Source organism: Rutilus rutilus, assembly GCF_951802725.1.
Source record: "Rutilus rutilus genome assembly, chromosome: 2".
Lineage (NCBI taxonomy): Eukaryota > Metazoa > Chordata > Actinopteri > Cypriniformes > Leuciscidae > Rutilus > Rutilus rutilus.
Genome location: NC_140210.1, coordinates 36478623 through 36493245, shown reverse-complemented (window position 1 = coordinate 36493245; position 14623 = coordinate 36478623). Strand labels below are relative to the sequence as shown.

Here is a 14623-nt window from a genome sequence, read left to right as displayed (position 1 = left end):
GTTTATCTGTTCTTCATCATGTGACACTATTCTGACACATCGTTGAACCCAATCTTTATGAAACCCCTAAAGAGAAAAAGGTATGAAAAAAAATCCTAAATTGTCCCTTGTTCAGCACATCATTATATCTGTCTTAATTTCACTTTAAAGGAACACTGCACCGTTTTTTGAAATAGGGCTTATTCACCTTCTTTCCTACATTTAGATAGGTGGGCAAATGCATTTTTATCTCAGTGCATGCATTGTTTTAGTTTGACAGGGTCGGCGTGAGCTTAGCTTAGCTTAATGAATGGAATCCTTTGTTGCCAGCTAGCATGTCCTGAGTAAAAGTGATAAAAAAACAACAACAAAAAAACACCTAATTACTTCTTGTGGCCTGCGTATTCACAACGAGTACAAATAGCGATGCAGATTAACACTAGGCGATTTCCTTGGCAGATATTGGCTTGGGACTATATTAGGATGAAGCACAGGCGAAGCACTGCTACTTGGGCGCAGAGATATCACACAACACATGCAATCCCACGACTTCCGTCAACATACCGGCGTGAATAGTAGCTGGCTATTTTTCCTACAGTACATGAATGGCGATGAACATGGCTGATTTTGTGAGAGACGAAGAGGGTGACTTCTCAGACAGTCAAGAGCCAGAACCATACCTCTATGAACCAGAGTTTTCAGAAGATGAGCTGCGTGCTTTGGAAATAGAACGACAGAAGGAGGAGGTTGCGATCGCTCAACAGCCTGAGGACGTGAGTTGACGGAAGTTGTGGGATTTCATGTGTTGCGTGATATCGCCTGTGCTTCTGTATACAGTGCCCTCCACAATTATTGAACCCCCTGGTGAATATGATCAAAATTGGCTGTAAAAAATAAATCTGCATCGATTATCCTTGTGATCTTTCATTCAAAAAATGTGCAAAATTCTAACCTTTCATTGCAGTAAAAGAATTGAAAGTGGGGGGAAATCACATTATGAAATAAATGTTTTTCTCCAAAACATGTTGGCCACAATTATTGAAACCCCTAGAATTTTTTACGAGTAAAATATCTCTGAAGTATATTCCCATTAATATTTACCTTTTTTAGTACACCAGGGGGACTAGGGACATGAAACTGTCCAGCTATGACTTCGTGTTTCACAGGAGTTTAAATATGAGGAAACACAAAGGCCAAATCCCCTTAATCATCCATCACAATGAGTAAAACCACAGAATACAGTTCTGATGCGTAGCAAAAGATTGTTGAGCATCACAAACTAGAAAGTGGCTGTAAGACAATAGCTAAAGAATTGAAAATCCCCATTTTGACCATCAGGGCAATAATTAAGAAGTTATAACCAACTAAAGATGTTATGAATCTGCCAGGAAGAGGAAGTGTGTCTATATTGTCTTAATGGATGGTGAGGAGGAAAGTTTGAGTGGCCAAAGACTCTCCAAGGATCACAGATGGAGAATTGCAGAGATTAGTTGAGTCTTAGGGTCAGAAAGCCTAAAAAAAAAAATTATCAAACAACTACATCTCCACATGTTGTTTGGGAGGGTTTAAAAAAAAACCTCCTCGCTCATCCAAAAACAAATTCCAGCAAATTTAATTGTCAGACATGACTGGATCTTCAAACGGCACAGGGTTCTGTGGTCAGATGAGACTAAAACAGAGCTTTCTGGCAGCAAACACACTAGATGGGTTTGGTGAACACAAGGATAAAAAGTACCCCATGTGTACAATTTAATATACCATTGGATCTTTAATGTTGTGGGCATATTTTTCTGCTGGAGGTCCTGGACTTCTTGTTCAGATACATGGCATCGTGGATTCTAGCAAATATCAACAGATAAAAAATCAAAACCTTACGCCTTCTGCTAGAAATCTTATAATGGGCCGTGGTTGGATCTTCCATCAGGACAACGATCCAAAACAAACATCAAAATCAACACAAAAATTTGTTGCGGAGCACAAAATGAAGCTTCTGCCATGACCGTCTCAGTCCCCTGACCTGATGAGTGGAGTGAACCGAAGAGGAGAAGCACCAACATGGATCTGGGAATCTGAAGGATCTGGAGAGATTCTGTATGGAGGAATGGTCTCTGATCTCTTGTCAGTTATTCTCCAAACTCATCAGGCATTATAGGAGAAGACTCAGAGCTGGTATCTTAGCAAAAGGAGATTGCAAAAAGTATTTAATAAAAGGGTTTCAATAATTGTGGCCAACGTGTTTTGGAGAAAAACATTTATTTCATAATGTGATTTTCCCCCCACTTTCAATTCTTTTACTTCAATGAAAGGTTGAATGAACACATTTTTTGAATGAAAGATCACAAGGATAATCGATGCAGATTTATTTTTTACAGCCAATTTTGATCATATTTACCAGGGGGTTCAATAATTGTGGAGGGCACTGTATATAGTGTATATATAGTCCCAAGACAATATCTGCCTAGGAAATCGCCTAGTGTTAATCTGCAGCGCTATATGTACTCGTTGTGGATACGCAGGCCACAAGGAGTAATTAGGTGGGTTTTTTTTGTGTTTTTTTTATTACTTTTACTCAGGACATGCTAGCTGGCAACAAAGGATTCATTAAGCTAAGCTAAGCTTGCGCCGACCCTGTCAAACTAAAATAATGCATGCACTGAGACAAAAATGCATTTGCCCACCTATCTAAATGTAGGAAAGAAGGTGAATAAGCCCTCATATATATCATATAAGCCCAAATGATGCAAGGCGGTCCTTTTATGTAATTTCACATATTGCTTTATCACAATATTTCATGTTCTTCCATCTGAACTGACTCCAGAACTGAAATAAAGCTGAAATAATGCGGAAATAGAAAAATGTTGCTTTGGCAACTAATTGGAAAATAAATAAGTTTGTTGAAGTACTAAAATTACTTCAACTAAAACTGGAATACATATAAATGAAAGCTAAATAGAAATAAAAACAAACTAATGATATTGCTAACAATTAAAATATTAATAAATAAATAAATAAAATGAAAACTGAAAATCTAAAAATAAAATCTAATTAATAATAATAACAATAATATATAAATAATACTAAAATAACACTGCTAATGCAATGCTCATTCAGTTAGTCCATGCACTGAAATGTTCCTTCATAATTGGCATTCGAATGCTGTTTTACGTAAGTATAATTATTTACAAAGCCATGAAAACAGGACACACGCTTAAAAAAGAGAGTGAACTTACAGAAGTGATCAAGAATTATTCATTCACTCTAAAGATGACTACAAACACACCGATTTATGAAAGTTGGTATGCATTGGTATTCCAGAACAATTCTGTAACGGAGGCGAAATGGAACTCTCAAATATAAAGAAAAACTGTGTGTAAAAGTTGCTTCTGGGGAAATCGCAAACTCTCTCACACTCTTTCTTCCACATTCTCTCGCAGCTTGAAGGCTTTTTTTCTCTTAAGTTTCCCCTCAGTCAGGTAAACTTTTCTCCCTCCTGCTACGCAGGCCTGATCCTGTACCTCAGATGTCTACCTTAATCAGGAACCACCTGCTTACATTACCAGTGTTCAAAGGGCCTGGAGCTGGGCTTCGTACGCGCATATGTTTTTTGTAATGAGTATCTGTATGCAGGATCTAAAGATGCAGGAGGAAATCTAGGCCAGTACTCCCATGAATGACAATATGATTGAAAACACCTACGTTACAGGATCCCCACTACCAAATGAAAGTCAATACTCTCTAACCTAAGATGTCATGGTTTGGTGGGTTTCTAGATTTTGAGTAGTGGTTCTCTAAAATCGTTTTTTCAGTAGCTGATTCTGGCAGGGTGGCTGATGGCCACACTTAAATAAGTTATCATGAAGAGTGCAATCTCACTCTTCACATTAACACTGTGGCAATCTCTAAATGCCTGTCTTGGCAAGATTTAAATGTAAACAGTATGTAAACGGCACTTTAGCTCTTTTAAATACTTTACCCTTTTCAGTGCTACAGTATTTTCTGGTCATGTTGCTATATTTCTGTTGTTTTGAAAGTGTAAATTTTGGTGGGCTACAGCAATTCCTTAAATTAAACATTATTTAATAAAAAACGGGATGTGTACATCTTCAAGTATTATATCAAAGGTTATGTTTTTTTTGTTTTTTTTAGCAAACTCAGATACCAAATTAAAGGAAAAGTTTGTGAAGTTTGAGAACGTTGCAACTATATTTTAGGCTCATAATTAATATTTGAGAAATGTAGACCACTTTATGGTTAATATATAATTTGATCACTCTAGTCTCTCAGTGTGTTTTTTCCTTTAAAAGTGAGATAATGCAGTCTGACTTGCAAAACAATGTCTGGATCCCACATTAAGATTCATTCTGAAGTCATTAGCCTGTAATATAATGTGTCATCTGAATCTTTTATAGTCTCAATTTTAGTGTGATGGATGTGCAACATTTAAAGACTTTTCAACGGAGAAGCGTTTCTGTTTTAATAATAGATGTGCGGCAGACTCACCGGCCTTTGATTTTGTTAAGAAAGTCATGAAGCATGAAACTGATAACCGAGTCTGTGATGTCTGCACCTTTTCCTTTTATCGTCCTATTAAACTGTCATTCTCTGTTTTTAACATCTCTTTCATCCTTTCAAAAATTCACTCCTCTCTTTTTCTCTTATCTCCTTCCTTTCCACAGTAAACATGACGAGTGCTACGTCCCCAGTCTTGCTAAAATGGGACCCCAAGAGTCTTGAGATTCGCACACTGACTGTGGAGAGGTTGTTGGAGCCACTGGTCACACAGGTAATGTCCTGTTAGATTCACAATGCTTGCCGTTTCTTATTTGCAGGTCCGGTTGATTAACCTACAAATTCTATTGAAACTTGGTTATTGTTGATAATTTTAGCCTTAGCTGTGCAATATGTTTTTGGGTTGGGTTAAAGCATGTTCACACCAATATAGTTCTGTTTATGATAAGCATGCTACAGTTTTTTCGTCTGCTGCTTTAAATGCTTGAGCTCTTTAAAGCAGGATGGATTCTGATTGGCTGTAAATGTTTTTATTATTCATCAGCTGTAAATACAAAATTCTGAGATTGTTTCTCTGTGCCATTATCGTTATAGTTGTAAACTGGCTTTAAACATTAGTGGTCAACTGATATGGAAGTGAGTAAGTGTTAATTGTCCAAGTGGGCATGGTTTTTGGTTGCTAATCTCAAAATATTAAGCAATTTATTGGTCTGTCACTAGATAGCTTTATAATTGTCAAAATGTCTTGATGAGCCTCATTAAACAAATATTTAGGGCTCTATCTAAGCGCATGGTCTAAAGGGTCTAAAGCGCACGGCGCAAGTTCACTTAGGGCGTGTCCGAATCCACTTTTGCTAGTTTAACGACGGGAAAAATGGTCGACGGGTGGTCTAAAATGGGCTAAAAGGGTTGTCCCCATTCTCTTAATGAGTAATGGGTGTGTTTTGGGAGTAACGTGCTATAAACCAATCAGAGTCTCATCTCCCATTCCCTTTAAAAGCAAGTTGCACTCGGCCATGGTGGATTCGCTATTTACATGACGGAATTTGCTAGCGGAAAAATGTAATGTTTCTCTTGTGTTAAAGCGCGCGAGCAGACCATCTACGGGACAAAGTATACGCGTGTTGTGGACCCGCCTATAGGCGCACATTACTCACGCGCTCTTTAAATAACAAAAAAAATATTGCGCCATTGACTTTAGACCAGGTTTCAGTTTCAGATGCCTTAAAATAGCAATGTGCAACAATGCGCCAGAACACACCTCATTTTCAGACCACCATGGGCGCACAAATGGGGCAAATGCATTTGCTATTTAAACAACATGGTGCAGAATGAGGACATTATAACAGCGCCTGCCGCTGCATTGCGCCAGCTGTATGATTGGGCCCTTAGTATTCAAAATGAACTTACTGTACATCAGTGATGATCATAATGTCATTAATGGCGTGTTTGAAGTCTTTCTTGTATTGGCCGATTGCTGGACAGTGTAGAAAACTGTTCTAAGGCTTTGTCAGAGCAGTGCAGGCTGAATATAGGTTGATGCTGGATATTACATTGTTTAGTTTCCTGAAGTCCAGAGCTCACAGCAGGAATCTCATTTTAGACTTGTTTTTTCTTTGTTTACTTGTGTCTAGGGTATATCTAGGTTTTGTTGGGCTTAAAATACTAAGAAAAGTTTGCAAATGAACAAACAAGCAAACTTCTTGGCCTTTCATACAGTCAAAAGTTTGAACAGAACTTATTTGCCTCGATTAAATAAAAGTAAAGTCATCAAAAACACAACTGGAACAATGGGAATTATGCAGTGAGCAAAATGATAAATGAACCAGAGCTATCTTAAATTAGAGCCTCTTCAAAGCCGCCTTCTTTTGTCATTGGATATATCATGAGAAACCAATTCAGTCAAGTTTTACTGGTAGCATAGTCACCATGTACTAAGAAGGTCAACTTAAACAACCGTTCAAAGGTTTTGGATTAGCAATATAGCTATAGGTATAATACATTAGTTTTATTCATTAAGGAGGCATTCAATTGATCAAAAGTTACAGTAAGGACTTTTAAATTGTTACAGAACATTTCTGTTTCGAGCAAATTCTTTTGAACTTTCTGTTCATCAAAAAATTGTTTTTGATTATCAAATCAGCCTATCAGAATGATTTCTGAAGCATCATGTGACACTGACGACTGGAGTAATGGCTGCTGAAAATTCAGCTTTGCCATCACAGGAGTAAATAAAACTTTAAAATAATAAAAATAGAAATCAGCTATTTAAATTGTAATATTTCACAATGTTACTGTTTTTACTGCATTTTTAATCGAACGCATTCACCCTTGGTGAGCATAAGAGGCTCAAACTAAACAAAACTAACTATCTAACTACATAAGTAAGCAAACAAACAAACAGTCAAATAAATACATACAAAAATATCAACCCCAAACTTTTGAACAATGGTGTACAGACTTTTTCCCTTCAAAAAAAAGCAGAGAAAATTACATTTCCCATTAAACAGTATTTTCTATATTCTGAGCAATTATGTGTTTTTAAACCACTGTTTTATGGTTTTTATGTTTTTCTCAGGGAATAAGTTGCCTGAATGAAGTGTTAGATCTCATAAACCAAAATCATGTCTTCCCATAAAAACTTCCCATTAAAAGCAGAGCATTTTTCGTTTCGCAGCTTTAATGGCTGAGTGCAGATGCCGGGCATGACCTCTCTATACATTAGATTATAGACAGCTCCCCTCTGCTTATTCTGTGAGAGAAAATGGGGGGTGGGGGGAAGGCTCTAGTTCATACACACTGTAATGTTTGGGGATTGACAATCATGTCCTGTACTAAACACCTTGTGACTGTAAACTTGGATGCCAACTTGTTTGGTGTAAGCTTATTTTGACCAAATAAATTAGCATCCATAGACGTAGCAATACAAATATCTGTCCTTTTTCTCTTCTGCATTCACTCACACATGCTTTGATCTAATGATGTACCTTGAGCTCTCACAGAGATGCCATTTACCATGCACAGCTCTGAGGACAGACAGTCCAGTTGTCTGGATCTAAATGCCCCGAAGCTGAATTTTCAAAGCTAGGTTGGAAAAAAGTTAGAATATGAGGCCAACAGTCTGTCTGACTATTATGTGAATTGGCTGCTTTGATCTGGAAGGGGGTGATTGCAGAAATACCATTGCCCTGGGGGTTTCTGAACATTCTGAGATAATTCATGATCAGGGTATTAATAGTTCATTGGTAATATCTGGAATCATGAAGGAATAGTCAATTGGTAATATGTGGAATCATGAAGGTTGACTGACAAGTGTCCTTGTGGTCTGTAAAACACAGCAAAGTTTAAAAACACAGATTGCAGAACACAGATGTAATATAAGGTTAAATGGCCAGAAAAAAGTCCTGTTGCTCTTCACTTCAATCTATTTAAACACAGTTTGTCTAAATACTTTGCTACTTGGGAATTAAACAGGTAAAAATACATAAGGTGTGGTAACTCCTTTTAAAGAGGGAAGCATTTTACATATACACATTGAGTACCCTTTATCCTAAAGGACTTAATTTGGATTTGGATTATTTGGGTAGTTGTTTTAATTAGGTTTGTGCATTTTTAGATGTCTTTTTTTTTTTTTTTTTTTGCTTATTGGAGAATTGGCTAGTCAAGGTGGTCAGGAAGTGCTTGTGTAATTGGATATCTAGGGCCTCATGAAATCCTTTTATTTTTCCAAAATTCTTTTGTAACAACGTTCAAGGCTTAGTGAAGAAGATGGAAATGGCGAACGTTTAGCATACATTTATTCAACTTTATTTAAAACATTATTAATTGCATTCTACCCTTGAATAGTAATATATTTGATCATAAATTCAAGTTAAACCAAATTATTTTGGTAGGTTGTAGTGAAGATCTTTGAGATTCTGTGTGCATCAAGCTCATGTTCATACACATCATGTGTGCTTGAATATGTGTAGCACATAAAACTGCCCCATTCATTCAGACAGAGACACACATAACATGCATTTTTTGTAGTTTAATGTTCACTAGTCCAAATCGTGATTTTATTAAGTGTGCAGTGTGCACCCCTACTTTTGATTTATTCATCCAAATTTTGCCAAATTCTGTGACATTCCACACTATACAATAAATTCCGTTTTTAAGACGAGAATTCTCAATTTCATCTGCGTTTTAGACATTGTGGAAATCATAGAGCCTATCACTCAACTCACTACAATGACAAATAAAAATAGTTGTTCAGCCATTCCTGGTAATGTGTTGCACAGGAAGCATAGCTCAGAACATAAGATGCAGCCTGTGAAAGAAAGTTTGATTTCAGATAAACAAGCGGATAAAAACATCTGCTCTCTGGGTGAGAGACTGATTGATACTGCCAATTTACAGCTTTTGTGGAATTTAGAGCTCAGCTTTCATCTCCCGACCCTTGCTATACACTCCCTTTCTTTCCCTCCTTGTCTCTCTCTCTCTCTCTCTCTCTCTCTCGCACACTCCTCAGCACAATATGACAACTCCTCAAAGTTGTTCGCCTCAGCTTTCCCATTGTTCTGTCACATAATGGCATAAGCAATCATGGGAATGCTAATGGATTCTTAACATGGCGTTAATACTTTATTTGGAATTGGCATCCCAGCTAAACATTAGGCTTCGTTTCTCCACTCACTTACTCTATTAAGATCTCAGGAGGATCTCTGGAAATAAACCAGCTACTTACATGAAGAAGAAGAGCTATTCAGGTTAACTGGTGTCAGTTTATGTTGTGATTTGTAAAAAAAAATATATATATATATATATATATCCTAATATGCAAGCTGGAATCAAATGTCTTTGTGCAGTGGGCACCTCTTGTACAAAGCAAATAGATAATTGAAAGGGTGATGTCTCAGATGAATGCCCTCTATGAACTCAATCAAACCTAGCTGTCTTTCTATATTTTCCACTTGACAAATTGTCTTTCATTTCAAGGGAAAAGATCTTTAAGACCTCTGCAGTAACTTTATAAGACATGACAAGTTTGGTTATTGTCAAACTGAGTGTCAATTCGGTTCGTTTAAGGATACAAGTGACATATATTGAATTCTTAAGCAAACACATGCACTCTTACGCTGGTTTTTATTGGAGTGGTGCTTCAACAAAGTATTCTGTGAAATGAACCTGTTTCCTTGAGATTGGTTAAAGTCAATAAGTGTTGCAAGAAAGATGAGTTCTGATTTAAGGTCAAAGCTGAGGAATTAACTTGAATACCTTCCACTGCTTTCATTTTTATCTGATCTGTATGACACAAAGCTAATGTGTCGTATACTGTGACACTTTCATCCCAGAGGAAAGAAAATCAAAAATGAGATCTCTTTTAACATCTCAAATGTTTCTCCTAGACAAAAATGAGGTTACTTTAAAATCAAATGGAGACTCCTGCTCCTGAGACAAAAACTCTGTTCTCAGATTTTTCTCCTTAGCTAGATACTCTGGTGGTCTCATATTTTCCTCCTCTGAAGTCTAGAAGAGATCTTAACAACTTTACAAATCAAATGTCTCAGTATGAACTCAAACATTTCAACCATATAATATGTATTAATAATCAAATTAGTCAAGGATTAAGTCGTAAGCCATTTAATGTACCTTTCAGCAAAGAAAGCTCCAGGGTTAAGACTTCTGTAAGTCAGTTTTGATAAAGGCATCGGGTACATTACTGTTTCAAAGATATGCCCTATGCACATAAACTGTACAGATCTAATCTCTGTTGTGTGTCAGCAATAAATAATATTAACCTTCTGCATAACTTTTCATTTAGGCTTAAACTCTGTATGTATGGGTTGTTTTTTACTGTAGTCCCTTTTAAGTATTTGATCTAGTGCACAATTTGTAAAGTTGTTGAGGTCTCTTCTAAACTTTAAAAGAGACAAATGTGAGAGCTCCAGATTTTTTTATATTATTTATATATTTGCAAGTGCTTTTAATGCAAGACACCTTTATTAACTTTAGAAATGGACTTATGAGACAAAAAAAGCTACAAAAGTGTAGAATTGTCCCATTTAAGGGACTCATCTTTGTCTGGGATTCAGCAACCCAAATGGAGAAACTCTAGCTGAGTGTGTTCGTGTTCATGAGCTCAGTGTACAAAAACGGTGCCTTGACAGCCTTTTGGTGAATTTTGCACCCTGGTCTCAATGTATTCCGCTTTTATTTAAGGAAACTGCTTAGAAGAGGCCAGAGGACTAAGAGTTGTTTGTGCAGTTTTTCTGGCTCTTCTTTCCCCCCATTTCACTACAGTATCTCTGTCCTGAGGTAAATGTATGCAGGCGTTTTGATTTATGGCTGTCTCTATTTCAAACAATAGTTCAGCATATTCAGCTGAGGTGCTGCTTAAATCATGTTGCAGAAAGCAGAAGCTTAACGCCAGATGATGAGCTCGGGCTGTTGAAATGCTGAATATTTGTAGTGATTTAAAATGCGGCCATTTGGTGTAGACTGGCAACGAGTCAAGGTCGTGACTCCATTGACGGAAGAGGAGAAACTGGCCCATCAGGGTGTGGACTGGACTGGACACCAGGGATTTGTGACTCACTGATTGAGCAATGCCCTGTGGATTTAAGATCCCAATGTAAGCAGTTATACTGCACCTTTGTGGGATGGCCACATGGATGATACATGTGCACTAAATCTTTTTATCAAAAAATATGATTTGATTCTGCTAAAGTCAACATATTTATTAATAACGGGGGGTTACAGTCAAAATGACTGTACATTTTACAGTCTATATAGAATTTGCTCATTTAAGGGATTCATCTTATTCAACAACACAAATGGTGAAACATAATAGATTTTTAAAATGTTATCACAGCCTTGTCAAGTTTAGTTTCCTTGTCTTCTGTTTAATTTCTAGTCATGGTTTTCTTTGTCAATGCTCTGGTTATTTATTAGTTTACCTTCCTTGTTTTCATATGTTGCAGATTATGTTACACACCTGGTTCTTGTTGAGTTGCTCATTACCTCTTGTATTTAAGCCCTCAGTTTGTTCAGTTCTTTGTTCGGTGTTGTCTTACCCTATGCATGTAAGCTGTTGCATTGCTGCTTCTTTTTTCCTTTCTTTCGTTTCCTCCTTGTTTAGATTAGCCTTCTTTGTTTTATTGTGTTAAATGAAATAAGTATCTTTAAGTGGTAAGCTATCTGTTTCCTGAACTCCTTCATCTTCCTTCTCAACTTTACGTGACAGCTATCTTCTAAAAACTTCAATCCTTGTCAATGGCTACAATTACACTAGCATATAGATAACCTTAAAGCTGAAAGACAATGACCATAAGAAACAAAACTTGATTTCATGGACTCTTTAACAGGCCAGACCAGAAGATTATAGATTCGACCAACCTGTCACTCATGCCCTCAAACCAAAGTCTTTCCATCAGTGTTTTTCCTCTTAGAGTTTGTAATTCATCACACTATACTCTGGCTGGCAAAAGAGTCTAAGTGCTATAAAAAAAAATTCTCTTAATGAATCTTGAATCTCTTTTGGTAAGAAATACACAGAAATCTAACTCCAAAATTGTTCCTCATACTCATAGATCTGTTCTTTCTATGCAACTATGTCTACGATCAAGGCTAAATTAATCTACACAAAGGGCCCTGAGCTCAGCTTCACTCTTTTGTGAATTTTGATCAAATAAGTATTTTATTGTTCTATTAAAAAACCTCTAAAGAACCATTAAAAAAGTCACTTTTTTGATGCCGAGACTGTAGGCTACTCTAGAGCTGTTTGATAGTCTTGCTTTGCTTGATTATGCCTGTTAAATGTGTTGTTCAATGAGCTAAAAACTACAATTAATAATATGCTTTAAAGGTGAAGTGTGTTAACAGATAGAAGAGAACAACTATTATTTTTATTTTTTTTAAGTTAATTGCGTGTGTAGATGATGTTGGCCTTGTTCATGTTGTTAGTGCAAGTAATTTTCTGAAGCATCTTGGTTTTAATGAGTTCCTCAGAAATGCGATAGAGTTCAATGACCCTGTTCTAAAGAAGTAATGCTTTATTGAAACATCTAGAGCTTTATGGTTTGTTAGCAGTTGTCATTCCTTACCTGCAGTTCAAGGTTTGTTAAATATTACTGCACAGAGGGGAAAAAACAAGCTTTCTCTCTTTCTCCATAGATTATGTGAGGAAGTGAACGAACAGAGTGGAAACAAAAGCTTTTTATCTTTCCAAATCCCCTCGTGTGACCGTGTTTGTGGAGAGAGAAGTGGGATTGTTTCTCCAGTTGATTTGGAGGATATTTTTCTGAGAGGATTGATGGTCTGTGGAAAAGGGCTTGTGTTGGTCTGTACAGAGAACAGCATTTCCTTTTATCACAACACTGAGCACGGCTAGCGTCTAGAATCCAGACGCCCTGCTGTTACACACTCTCCTATAGCAATCGATATTTTACACCTACATACACACACAGGGCCCTATTTTAATGATCTCAAATGCAAGTATCAAACGCGAAACGCAAGTAACTTTGTGGGCAGATCTGTGGATCTTGCAAATCTAAAATGGGTTGGTCTGAAGTAGCTACATTACTCATAGGTGTGGTTTGGGCGGAACGTGAAATAAACCAATCAGAGCGTCATCTCACATTCCCTTTAGAAGCAGGCGTGCTTGTTCCATGGCGGGTTGCTGTTATAACTGTGGATTTGCCAGTCACACGCCAGGAGCGGTTCACAGTCGAGGAGACTGACGTTCTTGTCAGGGCCGTAAAACACAGAGAAGTGACATTGAATGGGGATGGGAGAAACCCACCCACATTAGCTTCGGTTAAACAGGCATACAATAATTTGGGTAAATATGTAAGCTAGATTTATGGCTATTTTTTCACATCTTCATGGACACCACAATGATTTCCCTCGTGTGGAATATTTTTCCTGATAATTATGTATGGTTTGCAAAAATGGGAACTGCTGCGTCTGTGTAGATGGGAGAAGCAAAGTGTATGCGCGTTGATCACACGCTACATTATGGCCAAGCATGCGCCCTTAAAATAGCATATGAATAACGCGGTCCTGGTCTGTGGCGGAATTGTTTTCTGGAACTGCAAAATAGCACCAGGGAACATTTCCACCGGAACACGTCTGGTTATTTTCTTGCGTTTTTTTTTTTTTTTTTTACTTATCGAAATTTCGAGTAGTTTTGTTAGGTTTTCATGATTCTGTGAAAGGCTTTATTTGATGGAAAAATACTGTAAAAACTGTTATATTGTGAATAATTATTACAATTTAAAAAACTGTTTTCTATATATCTAGGCTATATACAGTGAGGAAAATAAGTATTTGAACACCCTGCTATTTTGCAAGTCCTCCCACTTAGAAATCATGGAGGGGTCTGAAATTGTCATCGTAGGTGCATGTCCACTGTGAGAGACATAATCTAAAAAAAAAAATCCAGAAATCACAATGTATGATTTTTTAACTATTTATTTATATGATACAGCTGCAAATAAGTATTTGAACACCTGAGAAAATCAATGTTAATATTTGGTACAGTAGCCTTTGTTTGCAATTACAGAGGTCAAACGTTTCCTGTAGTTTTTCACCAGGTTTGCACACACTGCAGGAGGGATTTTGGCCCACTCCTCCACACAGATCTTCTCTAGATCTGTCAGGTTTCTGGGCTGTCGCTGAGAAACACGGAGTTTGAGCTCCCTCCAAAGATTCTTTATTGGGTTTAGGTCTGGAGACTGGCTAGGCCACGCCAGAACCTTGATATGCTTCTTACAGAGCCACTCCTTGGTTATCCTGGCTGTGTGCTTCGGGTCATTGTCATGTTGGAAGACCCAGCCTCGACCCATCTTCAATGCTCTAACTGAGGGAAGGAGGTTGTTCCCCAAAATCTCCCAATACATGGCCCCGGTCATCCTCTCCTTAATACAGTGCAGTCGCCCTGTCCCATGTGCAGAAAAACACCCCAAAAGCATGATGCTACCACCCCCATGCTTCACAGTAGGGATGGTGTTCTTGGGATGGTACTCATCATTCTTCTTCCTCCAAACACGTTTAGTGGAATTATGACCAAAAAGTTCTATTTTGGTCTCATCTGACCACATGACTTTCTCCCATGACTCCTCTGGATCATCCAAATGGTCATTGGCAAACTTAA

General features: G+C 37.5%; 1 protein-coding gene across 1 annotated transcript in view; it reads left to right on the top strand.

Annotated features, from left to right (window-relative positions):
* ctnna2 (catenin (cadherin-associated protein), alpha 2) overlaps window positions 1-14623 on the top strand; it is a 505838-nt gene that overhangs the window by 25118 nt on the left and 466097 nt on the right. The window contains exon 2 of the mRNA XM_084395004.1: window positions 4656-4762. Coding sequence (XP_084251130.1) covers window positions 4661-4762 — 102 coding nt within the window. The 5' untranslated portion in view covers window positions 4656-4660. The remainder of the gene's footprint in view (window positions 1-4655; window positions 4763-14623) is intronic.